Raw genomic sequence first — 19,213 nt, 5'->3', positions numbered from 1 at the left:
CAAAAGCAAAGCAAACACTTCCAAACTTCCCCTGACCAGAGGAGAGCCTGAGGCTTATTGTAGCTTGTTCCTGCACATGCATGTCTGCTAAACCAGATGTCCTTTTTGCCACGGAAAACCACATGTGTTGGTGGGAAGCAACTCGTGCCAGTGGCCAAAGCCAGCTATGGGCAGAGCCAATAACACACACATGCCAGGGTGAGTAAGTTTGGTTTCTCTAATATTACCGTTTTGCCACTCTTAAATTCAATTCTTCACATTTCCAATTTACAAAGCAAAATTGTTTTTTAAAATGGGCATGAAAATTCATCAGTATTTTAGTATGAAAGTCTCCTAATAAAAAAAAAGTTTGGGATGCAGTTTTGTCTAATATACACATTTTCCCAAAGCAATATTCCCTAATACAATGCATTGTTTCAGTATATATGCACACTTTAGAGTAGCATATGCGTTTTTCTACACATTACCTAGCTGGAGAACTGCATTGCAAAATTCAGAGAAAATTGAACTTTGAAGGCTAGCTGTGCTTCACTTCACATATTGTTTTGAAAAGTGCAAATTTGATAAGCAAACCTTGAAATGTGAACTGAACAGACTTTTTCTCTTATCCCCAGCACACACTCCTACACACACAGACTCCATTGTGATGGGGAGGAAGGCACAAGGGAGAGTCATCCCTCCACGCCCATCCCTCCCCGTCACATCCATACTCTCCCCAGCCTGCAAACCAGCTGTTTGAGTATTACTCTCCACATGCCTTCCTCCCAGCTGTTTGGTGGGCTGAGAGAAACATGATTTCCATGGGGAGGAAACTGCACTGGTGTGACTCCGATCACAATTGTGCTTCCCCTCAGGCAGAGAATTTAATTGGTGGTGGGCCAACAGTTGGGCCATGGACTGCTCACATGTGCGCTAAGCCATGTTTTAGTGTGGCATGTAAACACTGCCTGTGTGTGTGTGTGTGTGTGTGAGTGTGATGCTCTTCTGGAGAAAATTATACATCATTGTCCTGGGACTCTTCCGTGATGTGCCATCTGGGCGCATGGGAGGCAGCTGTTTGGTTGTGCTGTAAATTGCCATCTTAATAGGGCACAGCATTTGTGAAGCATTGCTAGCTGCTGACTCTAGAAAAATGTTTTCCTTTGCGTTCCTGTTCTTCCAGTCTTTTCTCCTTCTCCTCCTCAATCATGTTCCCGTTATGAAAAAAAGAAAACGTATGCAGCAGTTAAGAAAAAAAAAGATGAAAGCTTGAACTTTTTGCCGGAAGCAACGTTTGCAAAACTGGCTTTGTTTTGGCAAGAGGGAAACTAACCCCATCTTAAAAGTGTGGGGTATTGAAGAGCCTTGTCTTACCTTGCAAAGCTAAAACGATTTTTCTGCCTGTAAATCACCCTGAGCTCCTGAACTCCAGCGCATATTCTGAATCCCCTTGAGCAAAACCAATGACAGCTTCTGGCAGCACAATTAATGTATTTACCGCTGATATTTTTGAATTCTGGGGACTTCAGAATGTTGGTCCCATTGGTGATTTTCAGGAATGGCTAGATTTGGTTTCCTTTCACCCTAAAACATTGCCTTTAGCAAAAACTAATTTATTTATTTTTTAAGAACAAAAAAGCAACATCATATAGTGATGAAGGGAAATCTGCCCCACAAAATCTAAGTTCTAGGCTGTGCAGTCTTACAGGCACTAACCTCATCTGATCACAGTCAGTAGGACTTACACCTGAGGAAATTGGTAGGAATTCAGCTTGAACCTTGTTCCCAGAAACCAGAAGAATGAACGCAGAAGTAAGGATTATGGACTTACCTTGGAAGGCACAACTATTAGAGGGAGAATTTATTGCACATTAGATAAATATTTCACATTGCATAATCTTTTCCTGCATCTTACTTATTTTAGGACGTGGTGATTTTCAATCCTGCATATGCAGATGTGGATGGATTATAGGTGTGCCATGGGATACTTATTGTCAGAAAGAAATGGGATGCTCTCTCAGTGTAGGGCTGGGTTTCCCAAACTTGGGTCTCCAGCTGTAGTTGGACTATAGTTCCCATCATCCTTGGCCACTGATCCTGATAGCTAGGGATGATGAGAGTTGTAGTCCAACAACAGCTGGCATTTGGGAAACCCTGGTGTAGTTTGTTTCAGGTTGCTGAACTTGCAACAGTGTCCCTACTTACAGGAAGACATATGCACAAGCAAGCATACAGGTAGAGACTTCTGGTGATTAGTTAAAGCTGTGTTTGCATTATGGGCTACATTGCTGAGAAATACAGTGCACAGCTCCCTATGTTTCTGGCATGGAATGCTTAGATATATATCCTGGTTTGGAAGACATGAGTCAGCTTTCAGGTTACATATTAAAATTACCTACGTGAGCTTGCTGGGAACAAACAATAAACTCAGAGGAGACTAGCTTTCAAATAAAGAGGAGATGTGTTCTTCAGCAAAAAGCCTGAACAATACATTCTGCTGATGGGTATCTTTACATTTTAATAGGACGATGAAGTGAAAGTGTTTCAAAACTATTTAAATAGCTGGAAAACAGGTTTTACGGCAATTTCCTAGCTTCACATTGCTTCTCTCCAAATGCACCTTAGCTCAGTACTTGACCTAAGGAAAGAAAGCTCTTTTAAAAAACGTCATCACAATCAGCTTTGCAAGAGCAGCCAGGAGAGTCCCTCTTTCTCAAACTGTATCCTCTGTTAAAGCAAACTTTGGTTATGCAGACAATAGGATATTGTGTGTTTGACAGAAACGCCAGCTTCCACTTTTTCCGACAGAGAAAACTAACTAGGAACTTCAGACTTCAAGTCATATGCAGGCCAGCCGTGTCAGGAGGCCATGTAGACCAAATATAATAGGGATAAAGGGACACAGGTGGTGCTGTGGGTTAAACCACTGAGTCTTGGGCTTGCCAGTTGGAAGGTCGGCAGTTCGAATCCCCGCGACGGGGTGAGCTCCTGTTGCTCGGTCCCTGCTCCTGCCAACCTAGCAGTTCAAAAGCACGCCAGTGCAAGTAGATAAATAGGTACCGCTCCGGCGGGAAGGTAAACGGTGTTTCCATGCGCAGCTCTGGTTCGCCAGAAGCGGCTTAGTCATGCTGTACGCCGGCTCCCTCAGCCAATAAAGCGAGATGAGCGCCGCAACCCCAGAGTCGGTCACGACTGGACCGAATGGTCAGGGGTACCTTTACCTATAATAGGGATATATGGTGAAGGACTGGAAGCCCAGGTGTACACTCCGCACAGATGATAATATTAAGTACCGGTAAGTAATATTAAGATAAATATTAAGGCATCCCTTATTGTCTACGTGCATTTATTCAGCAGCATTTCTGTTCTTCCTTGTTTGCCTCACTTCGACAAGGTTTCCATTTTTGGAAGGAAGTCTCCTTCCCTCTAATAGCTTCCTTGACTTTATATATTAACTGTGACCTACCAGTTGAACACTGACAGGCTGGAGGTTCAGTTGGGCTCCCTGTGACCAATCCATTGGTAAGGTGAATTTTGTTTGCTGATAGGCTGGGAAACAGAAGGATGGTAGTTGACCTGCTTAGGTTTAATAGCTTAATCCCCTTTTCTCCCTCTTTTTTTAATCTTTAGCCTGCACCGTCGGCACCTTCAAAGCATCGGTGGGAGATGCACCGTGCAGTCCCTGCCCTGCCCACAGCTATTCTTCCACACCAGGCTCCAGTGAATGTGCTTGCCTGACCCGATACTACCGCTCGTCTTCAGACACCTCCGACACCCCCTGTACCAGTAAGTACCTGTGAGCGAGTGGGTTTACTTTAAACCTTCTTTCCATTGGCCCCTGCTTCCTGCAATCCTCCCTTTAGCTCCTGGGCATTACCCCTCTGTCCTGGCCCCAAATTTGGTCTGTTCTGGCTTTCTTCCCCTTAGCTCCTCTGTGCCCCTTTCCCATCTGTCCACAGCCTCAAGTCCTTGCTTGCTCCTGTCCAATTCTATTCAGGGCTATATTTCAATGGACATCCTTTGGGACTCACTCACTCCTTCACAGACATGGGAAAGGTTTTTACAGAAAATGCAGTTGTGTGTGACCGAGAACAGTAGCTGATTCCTTATCCGAAAGCTGCTGGGATTCGCCCCTCCCCACACTGCTGTTTATCTGCCTTCTTTTAGGGAGGTATCTGGCAATGTTTGAGACACAGAATCATCCATGAAGGATTTTTCATTTTGAATGTCGCGGTGCCTGTCCGTGGCAGAGTGTATTGCAACTGATACTCAGGCTATATTGGAAACAGCCTTTCCTTCTGAATAACCAGAAGGATATGCTGCTTCTCTACATGGAGATTCCGCTTCATTTCATTATTGTGGCTACTAGAGGACCCTTCGGCCTAAATGCTAGATGCAGCCCCCTGCTTAATTTCATCTGGTTCCAGGGCTATTTCTAGGAAGTCATCTCTCCATTGCCCCACCTGCCGACCCACCCATGAAAGACCACCAAGGCGAGTAGCTGGTTGGGCATCACTATTGGAAAATGCTCTTCGCACCGTGTCACCCATGTTCCCCAGTGGGGCTGGGCGATATCTGGTTTTCAACATCACAATATATCACTAGCTAAACATGACATTATATCGATATATCACAATATATATCTGTGGTGTAATGGAAGAGTAGGTTTAATAAAAATATTAAATAAACTTCCATATAAAATGTTTAATATATTTTCAACCACTTTAAGAGTAGTTTAAGTAATTTACTAGTCAATTTGCATCTGCTTCCTCACTCAGAGGCCTAAGTACAACCTGTGCATGCATAAGTCCCACTGAGTTCAACTAAACTTCTACTTTCCTGGGAGTAAGCCTCATTGAATTCACTAAGGGTTGCCTGTGAGTAGACATGCATTTGGTTGCACTGCTTACCGAAAAACACCCTCCCCATCGTTCTCACATAGTGCCCAACCTCCCATTTCAGCATAAGGCAGCAAGCTAAATCTTCTCCCCTCCATCCCCCCCCAGAAGCGCCCCCCCACCAAAGCCCTCATCCTATCAATCTTTCCCTTTTTATCAGAGGGAGGGAGGGCAAGCAAGCAAAAAGATACTCCTTTAAATAAAAAAGTAACCTTTTTTAATATGGAGGAAAGCTATTTAGGGTGAACCAACAACATAAAGACCACCAGAAAATAAAAATACCCCCCCCTCTTTTTTTCCACTGGTGGAGGTGAGTATGAGGGAAGAAAGAAGTGCTTTCCAGTTCCTTGTTTACTTTGCTTTGTTTACTTTGCCTCTTTGATTATTAGCCATGGGGGGGGGGGTTTCCCTCCTGGATTGTTAGCAGGCTCTGCAAAATTAGCTGAGCTCTAAGTGGAAAGATACTGGTGTGGCTGAAAGAGTTTGCTGGTTTCTGTGAGGGCTTATTGTTATTTCTTATCGGTTAGGAGGAAGGAGGGAGAGAGCCAACAAAGCTGGCGGCAAGGTGCCTGCAAATTATCGGCAAATTATCTGTAAAGTATTGGTTCAGCTGAGGTATCCCCTGGGAACTTGTCAAATCTCCACCTTTTGTTCACCGGTATATTGCCTTGTTGAAACACTTATCACAATGTTATTTCAATACCGGTATAGCATAGCCCTATTCCCCCAGCCTTCCTTTCCTGCTCTGGTGGAAATACAAGGTGTGTCTACACCCATCTCCCTCGATAGGAATAGTTGTAGTATTGGTCTGAAATGTCCCACTGCTGCATTTGCGCTGTGGGTTAAACCACAGAGCCTAGGACTTGATAATTCAGAAGGTTGGTGGGTTGGTGGTTCAAATCCCTGCGATGGGTTGAGCTCCCATTGCTCAGTCCCAGCTCCTGCCCACCTAGCAGTTCGAAAGCACGTCAAAGTGCAAGTAGATAAATAGGTACCGCTCCGGCACTGCTCTGGTTCACCAGAAGCGGTTTAGTCATGCTGGTCACATGACCCGGAAGCTGTATGCCAGCTCCTTTGGCCAATAAAGCGAGATGAGCGCCGCAACCCCAGAGTCGGTCATGACTGGACCTAATGGTCAGGGGTCCCTTTACCTTTAAAAGGGGAAAGGCAGTTTTGAGGGGAAGAGGCTTATCATTAGCAGCAGAAATTGTGCAGGAGGCTGCTGGCCAGGGCCCACAATTTTTAGCACACACCCCTCCACAAAATAACAACAACAACAACAACAACAACAACAACAACAACAACAACAACAACAACTACTAAAATAAAATCCTCACATGTGGGGAGTCTGCTTTGGCTAGGCGCACCATAAAATTTTGTCCTAAGCAATTACAGTGGAACCTCGGTTGTCAAACATAATCCATTCCAGAGGACCGTTCGACTTCTGAAATGTTCGACAACCAAGGTGAAATTGCCAGTTGGCAAAATCCATTGAAAAAATGGAGAAACACGCCTTGGAAGCCGTTCGACTTCTGAGTTGCGTTTGAAAACAGAAGCATGCACTTCCAGGTTGTCGGCGTTTGGAAGCCGAAATGTTCAACTTCGAAAGCATTCGACAACCAAGGTTCCACTGTAGTATTAAGAAGTGTAAAAACTTTCCCCTTTATTTCTTGAAGTGCATTGTGAACCCTTTGAAACACTGCAGCTGCCTTTTTGCATTATTTTAGGGGGGGGGGAGAGTTTCTCCTCAGTTCTCAGGCTCTCCCTCTCTGCGTTCCTTGCAGGCACCCCATCTGCCCCTCGTGACCTCAGCTATGAGATCATTGGATCCAATGTCCTCCTGACCTGGCGCCTCCCAAGGGACTTGGGTGGCCGAAAGGATGTTTTCTTCAACGTCATCTGCAAGGTGTGCCCGACAGGCTCCCCGGGGCCTTGTGTTCGTTGCGGGGACAGCGTCCAGTTTGAGCCACGCCAGGTGGGGCTGACAGAGAGCCGGGTGCAAGTCTCCAACCTCCTGACCCGCGTGCAGTACACCTTTGAGATCCAGGCAGTCAACCTCGTGACGGAGCTCAGCCCAGATGCTCCACAGTTTGCCGCCATCAATGTTAGCACCAGCCAGTCAGGTGAGGAGTGCTTTTGGGGGAGCCCCATTCTTTGCTTTGCCCCCTCTGTTTTGTCTTCCCGGTCTTGTTTGGCGTTTCTGTTCAAGCAGTGACTCAAACACCAAAGTGTATTGGGCCGGCTCTGCTGGTATTTGCCCTTTAGAGTCTCACACCACTCTAAAGTGTCCCCATCATACTTAATATTCGTAAAGGACTTTCCATACATTATCTAGCTGTAATTCTTACAACACCTCCATAAGATAAGTCAATGTTACTGTATTGGCCCGAATATGAGCCACACCCAAATATTAGCCACACTCTTAAAATTAATGGGGGGGGGGAGTGAAAAAGACAATACCCGGATATAAGCCACTCCTTTAGAATTCCACAGTCACTCACACCTGTTCCGTTTTACTGTATTTCTGTTTCAGTAGCGATATCACAAAAGCCAATTTTTGTAAGGTCGTGAATTTAAGCCACATTTCAACTTTTCACGGTTGGAATTGGGGGGGGGGGGAGTGAGGCTTATATTCAGGCCAATATGGTATTATCCCCCTCACAGTAGATGGGGGAGGCTGAGGATATGTAAGAACACGGTGGGTTGCCTAAGAGTATAAATTCACGGAAGAGGTAAGATTTGAACTGGGGGCTTTCAGATTCATAGCTCAGTCTCTTGCAGGGTTTTTTTGTGGGGGGGATGCCCCAGTGCTTCCTCCATGAAAACTCGCTTCTTAATTCTGAATCAGAGCAAACAGCAATCTGCAGGAAACCCAAATTGCCATTTGTTCCAGTTCAGCATTGAAAAGTGGGTTTTTGAGGGGAAAGTACAACAACAACAACAACAACAACAACAAGGTGCTCAGATGTGAAACTGGGAAAGTGCAGCCATGTGCCTAGAAAGTGCAGGGCAAGAAAGATTTGTGCGCATGAGCCCTTTGTCTGGAGGGCCACAGGAGTTGGGTATGTCGACAGCCACATGGGTCAGAGGAGCAGGTGTTTCACTGTGAGGCTTTGGCAAGGGGACCTCTGAGCATCAAGCTTGATGCAAAAATGAAGAACAATTTCTTGGATTCTGTGGCTGTCTCCAAACAGCAGCTTTTCCTACACCTCATATAATGGCGCAGTTCTAAAGCACATTGTAGGGAAATGTAGGGTTGCCGCAAATCTCTGTGATCTCCTGTTTCCAGAGCAAAAATAAAATAAGCATTTTTGCTTTCATGGGTGAATGTTATGAACATTTTTGTTGGAACCACAGCAGCAGCTGACGTTAATGCAGTATGTTGCACAGAGAAATCAGTTGCACGTGTGGTGTAAGCAGAGTTTCTGGTCTACGTGATACGGTTGTCTGTGTTTTTGCACGTCAGATATGCACGAGTAGGCCTTGAGATGCAAGCCACCCTACACACTTTTAGTGACTCTACAGTAAATTTGACTATTTATTGACAGTTGTTACCAACACTTGACCATCACTATAAATAGAGTAGATTTTCTCTGCGCTCACTGTGCATATCATAGGCCCAAATTTCTTCTCCTTTTTTTTGAATAACAGTTTGATCTGTGTTAATACTAGCACTATATTATATATAACCTTTCTATCCTGTACATTGCAATCGTAATTCAGGGATAACAGTAAAATTATACTAGCAGCCTCATACTCAGTGTTGCTCAGGAACTGTAAGAAACCAAAACAGCAATAAAAACAACAACAACAGCAAACAGTGCAGTTTTAAAATAAGTGGTTAAAATCAGTGCAATTTTGGAAGTTTCAGTCTGGCATCAAGTTGTATTCAAAGACAGACAAAAACCTCCTTGATCTCAGGAAACTTCATACAAAATTGCTGCAGTTTTGAACAGTTTGGCCTGCCGTTTTTGTTCAAAATTGTGTCTGGTTGCATCCAAACATAGCTGAAAAACTACTCCTTGATCTCAGGAAAAATAATGCAAAATTGGGTTACGATAGCAGCAAACAAGCAGCTTTCCTAAATACACATAAAAGCAACATCACAAAACAAAGGGAGATAAATTACAGTCAATAAACATCCAATCTGACTCCAGCAAAGTCTCTGAACAAGGAACCAGGTCTTTTAGCTGGTGCTGGAAATTCAGTCATATCTCAGGGAAGGGAGTTCGAAAGCTGGGGCGCCACCACCAGGAAGGCTCTCCCCCACCAAACAAACCTCAGTTTAACAGGTGGCTACACCAAGCAAGCCAGTCTTGATACAGAAGATGAGCTATTCTCACGGGTAACCAGGTCCCATGTTCTTTAGAGTTTTATATACCATCACCAGCATGAGGAAAACAATAAATTCTCCGCATTTTGCTATTCGGTCATGAGTATATCAAACAATGGGCCTTTAAACCTTGCAAAGTATGTGAAATGGTGTTACTGGACCGTGGCTACAGTATAAAGCAAGGACAGGCATCTGCAGTTTTGAATGGGGACTGTAATGCCCCTTTAAGCCTATTTCGGATATGATTATACAAGTAGTCCATTACCGTGGTTGGGATCCCTTTTACAACAAACAAACAAACAAAACCCCAGAACAATTGCACCCCTGCTGTAGCAGCTGACTGGCAAACATGCTGTGCCTGCATACAGGAAGGTATAAATATCTACGAAAACAAGAGGACAGGTTTTGCACATTCCTAGGAAGAAAATACTGCAAGGAAGGAACATTATTAGAAGAGTGGTCCCCTCCATCTCCTGCTCACCGCTCTTGTTTTGCCTGACCCTCTGCTACCTTTCAGTTCCTCTTCCCTTTCAACTTCCTCGTTTACCTTTTCTGTGTCACACTTGCTCTCTTCCTTCTCCCAGCTGCCTTTTGTCTTGTCTCTTCCTTTCCGCGCACCTTTTCACTTCCCATCAGCTTCTGTCCTTGGCAGCCCATATTTCACGGCCTTTTAAAACGAACGTTGCAGCGATGCAACGCTGTCTCCGAAGGGAAAGCATATGAGAGGTTGACGAAAGGTAAAACTATGTGAATCGCTAGTCTGAACCGCAGAAACACAGGCAGTCTCTAGGTCTGCGCAATGCCGGAAACCTTTATCAAAATGTCAGGGAGCCAAGTTGTTGCTGAATTTCAGTGGTGGATGAAGCCTTGGAAGCAGTAAAGCTGCATTTCAGATGTCACCTGTATAGGTAAAAGAAATTCAGTTGGTGATGTGGAGACTTTCTCATCAAGGTTTGGAGGCTGGCTCTCTAAAGATAAATATTGTGGGATACTTGTGGAATTCAAGGTTAGGTGGCAACCATTTTTAGACACATCCAGTTGACGCATAATCACCAATGTGCGGGTCCTTTTGGACCTGGAAGAAGGCAGAACGGGGACATTCAACTGACGCGCATGGGGGCCAGGAACAGAACCCCTGCATGAAATGTATTTGCAAATTCTTGTATGAAATGACCAAATCTGCATTTTGTAAGGAACTTGGAAGCAGGCTTATATTATTCTGGGTCGGATCGTTCGTCCATCTAGCCAGGGGTACCAACAAGATTTTCTGAGCGTGGTGCACTGTACCTAGACTAAGTGCTTTCTGCTGAACTTACCAAAGAAGAAATAATTTTGCATACAATTTGCAAACAGTTTATGTCACATGCAAATTTGTACCCACTGTTGTAGGTGCGGGTGTGGCGCTCTCAAAAATAAATCAAGTGTCACACACAAGTTACAAGGTGTCCAACAGACAAAATATCAGCAGGTGAAATTTCCCCCATAGTTCCATGCTACAAAAGGCTTGCACTGTTTAATATCTGCCTGCCCCATATCTGTGGTTTTGGTCACCTCCTTCCTTGGTCCAACTCTCAGATGAACATGCCTCACATTGCTGTTGTGAACATACAGAAGAAGATATAAAATGGCTGAAAAAGACCACAGTGCTTTTTTACTTATAGGCATCACATTTGTACTTTGTGGCATAAAATTTTGCCTCTTTTAACCAAAATTATGCATGTTTTGTCCCATCCCCTAAAAAAAGAGAAAATAGTACACCTCCAAGGCTTCAACCGATCTTAACATGGACTGATTATTGTGTGTTTAGATGCACACACCCCAACTATAATCAAGTGAGCTTACTCCCAGGTTGGTGTGCACAACAGACCCTGTTATCATGAACTTTTCCGCCCCTTTCCCACAAGAAATCCCAGACTGCAATCCTGTACCCACTTACTTTGGATTAAGGCCCATTGAACATAAAAAAGATTACTTCTGAGTAGACATTCATACAGTTGAACTGTAAGTTAATTATCCATTACATTCTTTATGAGTGTCTGGTCCTTAGTGGAGATGCTTAAGCCTCTTTGCAATATATTGAGTTTGCTTCTCCTCCTCCTCCTGCTGCTGCTGCCCTTCTTCCTCTTCCTCTTCCTCCTCTTCTTCCTCCTCTTCTTCCTCTTCTTCTTCTTCTTCTTCTTCTTCCTCCTCCTCCTCCTCCTCCTCCTCCTCCAGCAGTGAGGGGATTCTTTAACAGTAGATTCTGCAGAAAGTAACTTTAACAGAGAGTATCTGAGCTCAAATGTGCAGGGGATGAAGAGGCAGGGATTCCTGGTATCCAGGCAACTCACTTGTCAATCACAGCTCTGATTTCACTCGTTAGCTGAAAACACTGAAAGGCACCATTCTGCATTTCAAGTTTCAGCCAAGCTCAACTTCTGCACCCATTCTCCAAGAGCACATGCACAAAATCCTGGAATGTGATACCTGCCTTGAATACTGAGATAACCTTGGTGTGGATGTTCAGAATACCATAGCATATTTCAGGTCGTCTGGCCCTTGCATCTGTTTTGCAAAGGGGGCCGAGGTGGGAGGCGGCAGTATTAAAAAGAAATGCAAAACGGATTGTAATGCAACATTCCCAGAGGCTGAGCCGCTTGAACGCTGTGCTTTGTGAGCAATAAATCCTAATGCTAACTTATTGATAAGAAGTTATGATAACCTTTAATAAATCGTAAGTCTATCACAAGGTGAACAAGAGTATTATTGGAGTGGAAAAAACAGTAGAGCACGCAGGACTAGAGCAGTGGGTGGCCAAACCGGGAACCCAACCTGGAGTGCACATTCGCCATTCCAAGGTGGGTCCCTTCAGTCAGGAGTCTGAAAGTGGAGGTTCACCTGGAGATGGGGATGGAGTTAGGTGCCTGTAATGAAACAGGTTCTGCTCTATTAACCAGATCTGGGAAGAAGTCCAGATTCCCAGCACAGAGGCCAACCCAGAGGCTGACGCTGCCCCTCTCCTGAGACTTGTTCACTAGGCTGGACCCCAGCCATGGCGTTCCAAATTCAAGCCCTCTCTGCCCTGACATGTCTTGCTGCTCTTGCTCGCCTCTAGTAATCCCATTTCCGGTCTTGTTTCTGGAGAAAATGAGCAGCTAGGCTGGTTTGGGCTGGGCTGGTCTGGGCTGGGGCTCCATGTCCTGCCAGCAGCAGAGCCATAATTGGATTCCTTGTGTCTCTTTAAAAATGTGGAAAAACAAAGGTCCTCAGGGAGGCTTCCTCAGGTCCCTTCAGCCGTACAAGAGAAGCAAATCACTCTGATGCAGCAAAGGGGTCTTGGGAGACCAGGAGTGCTGAAAGCCTCCCCGTCAGAGTAGCGGTACCTATTGGGCAGCTATTGTGGTCAGGTCCTCCTTTGTCTGCTGTTTCCCCCCTCCCCCCTCGTCCTCTTCCCCAAGATCATTAGGAGTGAGCTTGAGATGAGCTGACCTCGATTCGTAGTGACAGCTCACGCTAACTAGGCCTCTGTTGCTCCGTCACGTGGCCCCGCCTCACCCCCCGCCTCTATCTATTCGTCCCCCTTGGCAACTTTTCATTTTAGCTTAGATTTTTTTTCTCCCCGATTACACATACATTTGGGAAGACTTGCCTGGGCTCAGAGAAAGGCGGGACAAAGGAGATGGGGACGGGGGGGGGCGGACAGGAAGAGGAAACCCTTTCTGAATGAATGGCTGTGTCAGTCGTAAGGACACAAGACGAGTCCTGCTGCATCACACCAAAGGGCCATGTAGTCTGGCAGGCTTACAATCGCAGCAGAGGGGGAAGAGACCTCCCCTGTTACTTGTCCTCAACATCTGGTATTTAGAGGCATGCTTGCTGCTTCTGAACATGGAGGTTTGATTTATGTACAGTGGATAATGGACATTGATAGGCCCCTCTGTTTGTATAGTTTTTAAAGCATCTAAATGGTTGCTGTTATATATTGTGTTTGTGAATTCCACGAGCTAGTTTTTTTGTTGTGTGAAAGTACTGTTGTTTGGCCATCTCACACCTTTTGGGGGTCCCAAGTGCTAGGATTATGAGAGATGGAGAAAAATTATCTTTGTATTTTTTCCTCTGCACTGTTAACCATGGTATAGGGCTTTGTCATGCCCTGCCCCTGTTCCCTTGTTTTTTAAATGAAAATGCCCCAAATTCTAGCCTTTACCTATAGGGAAGGTGCTCCAACATCTTGATTATTTTGGTTCTCAAACCCCACCCCTAGTTGTGTGTGTGTATCTTCTGTCTGTCTGCCTGTCACTCTCCCTCCCTCCCTTATAAACCCAGTAGATCAGTCTGCAGAAGTGCTTCTCCAAGTTCTAAAGATCTCAGAAGCCCATGTGTCAGGCCATATTCTGTGGAATCGTAGAATTGTAGAACCCTCTGCAATGCAGGAATTTCAACATGACAGATGACCATTCAACCATTGCTTAGAAACCTCCAATGAAGGAGAGGCCACCACCTTCTGAGGGACTATGTTCCACTGTCAAACAGCTCTTACTGTCAAAAAGTTCTTTTTTTTTTTTATAAAATTTTTATTGGGTTTTCACATTTTATATAGACAAAGACAAAGACAAAAACACAAAAAACATAAAAACAAACAAACAGAAAAGTAAAACAACAAACATATATAGTTTCCAGAAAAAACTTATTTTCTAACCCTGGTCATTGACTTCCCCCCCACCCCCTCCCTTGCATCCCTATTCCCAAATTTGTATCAGCAAATTGGCATTTCCTTATCCATCTTAATATTAGTCCTTTATATATATATATATATATATATATATAAAAGCAAAATTAAATTTATTCTAAGTTGGACCTCAGTTCCCTTCCAACGATTTCCCATTTTGTCTTAAATAATAATCTTGTTAGCTAAATCCCATAGTCTTAAGTGTTGTTGAAACTAGATTCTTCCCTCCCTCCCTTCCCCGGTTTGTGTCCCTTCCGAAAACATGTCCAAAATAACAATTATTAGCCCGGATTCCTTACGTCCGAGGCTCTCAAATCTCTTTCAGTCCCTCTCCGCCGGCCTAGTTGGCAATCCTTTATGTCGGTCTTCACGTCTCGAAAGAGTTCTTTCACAATCAGTCCAAAATCTCTTCCCATATTTGCAAGCAACTGCTGAGGAACTTCCACAAGGCATGAATTTTGAACATAATCAAAGTCAGAGTCTATGTGGAGGCCCCAATTATACTTCTTTATTTTAAATTCCTTGATTTCATAAATTCCCAGGGCCTCCACTTTCATCTTCTGGATCTTTCGTAGATTTGTAGTAGGTTCAGTCCAATAGTCTCCTTGTTTATATTCCACAGATGTCAGCTTCTGGACAATATTTTCCCATTTCAGTTCTTCTCTTTCTTGTTTTGTCTTCTCCTCTTCTTTGGTTATCATTTCCGGCTCAGCTGTGGATTCTTTCTCAGCCAGGTTCTCATTACATTGAACAGAACTACTTATTTCAGGATTCAAGGTCATCAATTGTTCACTCATAGCCGTAGTCTGTTCCTGTAAGATTCCAACCAAATAAAACATCCTTTCGATTTCTCCCAGTATCTTTCCATCCACAGCCATTGTAATTCCACAGATTTCCCCCTAGAGGGAATCTGGTTACTTAGTGTTCTTTTCTCCAACAGTCCTCTGTCTTATTATTGATTCTTTGTTTCCAACAATTTTAGTTCAATTATAACTCCTTTTAATCCAGAGGGGTCTTAAGTAGCAATTTTTCTACTATTAACAGTCCGTTTGACAGCTTTGACAGCTGTCAAACTCTGCTCTTCTTATACCAGCTCCAAAGTAGGACACTCCCGAGCCCGGGAGGGGGGGTTGCTTACAACAGAAATATACCCCTTCCAACACTCCTCTCTCCTGCTCAAAAAAAAGATTCCTTTTCCAAATCTTGGAAGTTACTGTCTTTTTAAACTCACCCTTTACAGGGTAGGCACTCCAGCTTAGTTCTTTTATCGTTGCTCTGGATCGTCTGCAAGGGGGGGGGGCGGACTTCCTTTTAACACATCCCCCGATCGTCTCAAATTCAATAGGTGAAATTCTTAGAATCCAAATTCAATTAACTCACGGGTTCTTTTTCTCAGCCGAATTCAAGGAAGGAAGTCAGCGCTCTCCGGTCATGGCTCGCGGCTTCGCTCAGCAGAGGTAGCAATGGACTCTCGGTGCCACGCCACCCCCCGTATCCCCTTCGCAGCCTTTAAAAAGGCTCTTTGCGAATCAGGGGGGGCGCTTAAGGCACCCACCGAGTCTTCAGTCCGCAGGCTTTCGTGCCTGCGGTTTTAAGGGTCCCCGTGTCGCCGGCACGGCAAAGACCCGTCCCCCGCTGAGCCGACTCCCTCCGGAGCTCGGAGGGAATCCGCCATTCCCAGATCGCGCCAACCCCGGAAGTCCCAAAAAGTTCTTTCTGATGTTTAGTCAGAATCGCCTGGGCATCATTTGAATCCATACCATTTGCCATGCAATTTTAGATGGGACAAAATAGTCTTGTCATTGATGACTGAGTACCACATTCAAACCTGCCTTTGAAACTGGTTTATGCATGGATCCTTCCACACACCAATTGGCAGCAATTATGAGATTTCGTCTCTGGAGCTTATCCTGGCTCTCTATTGAGAATACCTGCATGTTTCCAAGTACCTGTATGTTGCATCCACACTTTTACGTTTTGTGTAGGCATGGACACTTCAAAAAAAAAAAAAAAAAAAAGCAATGTCCTGTGTGGGTGCAAATGAAGCCAGTACAGAAATGCTCCCCACACTGGCTGCATCCCACATTTGAACTTTCTATAATGTCGCTAGAGAATGCAGAAAAAACGCGCCAAGCAAACCCAAAGCTTTTTTTCAGGCAGGCAACAGCTGCCACAGGTGTCTACAGATGTGAGGGCACGACCAAGCTGCCTTGTACCTGCCAGAAGTTACTAGGCAGGCTTCCTGGATGTGCTAGACCTGGAGAGCTGGGATTTGGAGAGGCCATAAGTACAGGAACCACCAAGGTGTGATGAGGATTTCATCTCGAGGCAGTGACATTCACAGGCAATAGTGCAGAAGGGTCATTAGGCAGACTTTACAAGGCTGAAGAGATACGGCTGAAGAGGAGATTTCTAGGGCTGAGCGTGACCCTGGGATTATTGACTGTGAAGGCAGATAAAAACTTTAGCTCGGGAGGAAAATTGATTCAGGCTATTACTCTTGCTGCAAGAGGCACATCCGTTATGTTCGGCTGAAAGTTGCAGACAGGTATGTGCCAGGGAAGGGCACACCGTTTTCATAAGATAATGCACACTCAAAAACCATTAAGGTGTATCCAACAGAGAAGGTCTGCATAACTTGTGACCCACAAAGCCAATTGTAACCTGCCCACTACGTCCTATGTTGCTTTCCAGGTGGTTTTTTCCTCCAGTATCAATACCAAGAGCTATATCAAGTCCCTGGTGGGACACTTGATGAGCTATATTTGGCCAGGTCGCTTCCAAACAGGTCTGTGCTGCTAGCTGTACACTACAGTGTCAGATTCTCCCTACGGCGCACAAACATTTTTAAAAATTAAATAAACAGCACAATCCACTGGAAACTCCTGCACAAGTCCCACTAAGATGTGGGGTGGGGGGACACAAGTAGTGATAATCAGCACTGGATGAATGTTTTCAGTGCAAAACATAGAGAGTCCCACAGCAAGAAAAATGATGGGTTATTGCTGGGACTGAGCTAGGGACGTCCGGTTCTTCTCGGTCAGGGTTTCCCAAAATTGGGTCTCCCGCTGTTTTTGGGCTACAACTCCCATCATTTAAAAGTGGTCTGAAAACAGTGTAACTTTATATTGCTGGTAATATGTCCTATGTAGTATTGATGGCTGTGGCTTTTGGGAACGCATATGCAATGCAATGCCACATAGTCTCGGGGTTTCTAAGGAGTTATAGGACACCTATGATTTGGTCTACATGAAACATAATCTAACTCTTTCTGTCTGCGACCTGGGTCACATGTAACACTAAGCCAAACTATGGCATAATGCAAGTGAGCAAACGTGGTTTCCTGGAGCGAAGATTGCATTCATGCACTTCCCCCGGTCTTCCTGCTGCCATACTACTCAAGGCTAAGCCATGGTGTGGCTTAGTGTTAGGTCCGAACCTGGGTTCATGTTTTATCTTGCTTCAGACACACTGTGAACTACAACCAAGATTTGTTCTTGCTTTCACCATTCATGGTTTCTCTGAGGGAGACCAGTTTGTGGCAATCCACTAATATCAGCTCCCTAACTGCAATATGAGGATGATAATAATGCATATCTGCTTAACAGAATCATTTTAAGGATTGCAGTGGGGTGGAGAACCAGTAGACCTCCAGATAGTCTTGAATGACAACTTTCATTATCCCTGACCATTGGCCATACTTCTGGGGGTGGCAGTGAGTCAGAATTCAATACCATCTAGAAGGCCACATGTTCCCCACCATTGGATTGCAATAAATGAGCACATGTGTAGTACTTTGAGCACATATAAATGCTAAGTGCTAAAGTAGAACCAAATTGCACCATACTTCTCAAAGTCAGTGATGTGCAGTGAAATTTTTCATAGAGGGATAGTTAGAGCCAGAAGTGCCAGCTTGCGAGGGCGACATCAGGCACATGATGTCCTGACATCATGCGTGTGTGCCTCCCTGGGCTGGGCAGAAGCTTCCTGGGGTTTGGGAAGGAAGCCCCAGGCCTCTGGCTGGATGCTAAAGCCCTCCTGCCTCCTTCCCAAAGCCGGAGGAGCTTTGGGAAGGTGGCAGCAGGGCTCTTGGGCCCAATAGAGCATTGCATCTCTCCCCCGCCCCCCAAGCTGGGCAAAATCTTCCTGGACTTTGGGAAGGAAGAGTCAGGGGAATATTTAGGGGACTAGCCCAGTCCCTAGTCCAGTGACCCCACACCACTGCTCAAAGTACAGATGCATTGAGGGCACAACTACATGTTACACTGAAAATGGCACCACTGTTCTCCCCATGTCTCAAGTTCATGATGCAGCCTCTCAGGTTGTAGCGTTCCACATCCCTGCCCGCCACAGCCCATTATGTGGAGCATCTGCCTTGAATGCAGAGGGTCATAGGTTCAGTCTCTGGGGTCCATGAGTAGGACCAAGAAAGACTCCTGCCCCAAACCCTGGGGATCTGCTGGAAGTCAGTGTCAACACTGATGGGCTGGATGGACCAGTGGTATACCTGGGTATAGAGCAGCTTCCTATATGTTACTCTGGAAGCGCAGAGGATTGATGTGCACAGGATTGATGTGCAGCTCCAACCTGAAAGAACAAAGACAAGAATAAACTAATGAGAAGGATAAGCATTTTAAAAGCAGAGAGAGAGAAAAGGCCCCGCTGTGCAGCAAGGAAAAAAACCACGTAGCAAAGCAAGCAAGGCGAAGCTAATCAATACGAATAACAACAAGGGGGGGAAAGCAACAGCAAAATACTTGAGATAGTTTTAAGTGGCACTGCCGTCTGGTTTGCTTGACTGTCATACATGGTCCACGTAGGAAAACATTCCTGATGCCTAATGCGGCAAACAGCAGGCTGAAGGCGATTGCTGAATCCCTTCATTAAAAGCCTAGTCCCACTGCCATCTTCAGGACAAGCTGATCCTCAGAGATTGTTTGTGGCAGCAAATTATCTAAGTGCTATTAGGCACAGCTAGTGTGTCTCCACACATAAGCCTCATTAGAAGAGAGCAAAAGTTAGAGCAGTGACAAATTGCCATGCTTTGGTGCTCTAGAGGTGTGGCACGTACAAAATGAATCCTAGAGCCGGGCGGCCCTGCAGTGCGCAGAATTGATCCCCTAGCTGCAAAACAAGGAAGGACATTGATGTGGTGCGTGTCTCCTTGACTGCAAATCCATAGGTTGGTTGCAAGCCAGATGTTGGGGCCATGTGTAAGAGGCTTGCATATTTGTATCCATGCATCCGCTGTGTTAATGATGTGCCTGCATTGTTTAATGAATGGTGTTAAGTGTT

At 45.1% G+C, this 19,213-nt stretch overlaps 1 protein-coding gene across 3 annotated transcripts in view; it reads left to right on the top strand.

Annotated features, from left to right (window-relative positions):
• Positions 1-19,213, top strand: part of LOC309521782 (ephrin type-B receptor 5) — a 159,732-nt gene that overhangs the window by 112,619 nt on the left and 27,900 nt on the right. For all 3 annotated transcript variants that reach the window (XM_082204662.1, XM_082204660.1, XM_082204661.1), the window contains 2 exons: positions 3,610-3,765; positions 6,662-7,000. In XM_082204662.1, coding sequence (XP_082060788.1) covers positions 3,610-3,765; positions 6,662-7,000 — 495 coding nt within the window. The remainder of the gene's footprint in view (positions 1-3,609; positions 3,766-6,661; positions 7,001-19,213) is intronic.

The sequence above is a fragment of the Podarcis vaucheri genome (assembly GCF_965113315.1).
Source record: "Podarcis vaucheri genome assembly, chromosome: 17".
In the NCBI taxonomy this organism is placed as follows: Eukaryota; Metazoa; Chordata; class Lepidosauria; order Squamata; family Lacertidae; genus Podarcis; species Podarcis vaucheri.
The sequence above is the reverse complement of the archived record's forward strand: the minus strand, read 5'-3'. Positions and strand labels throughout refer to the sequence as shown.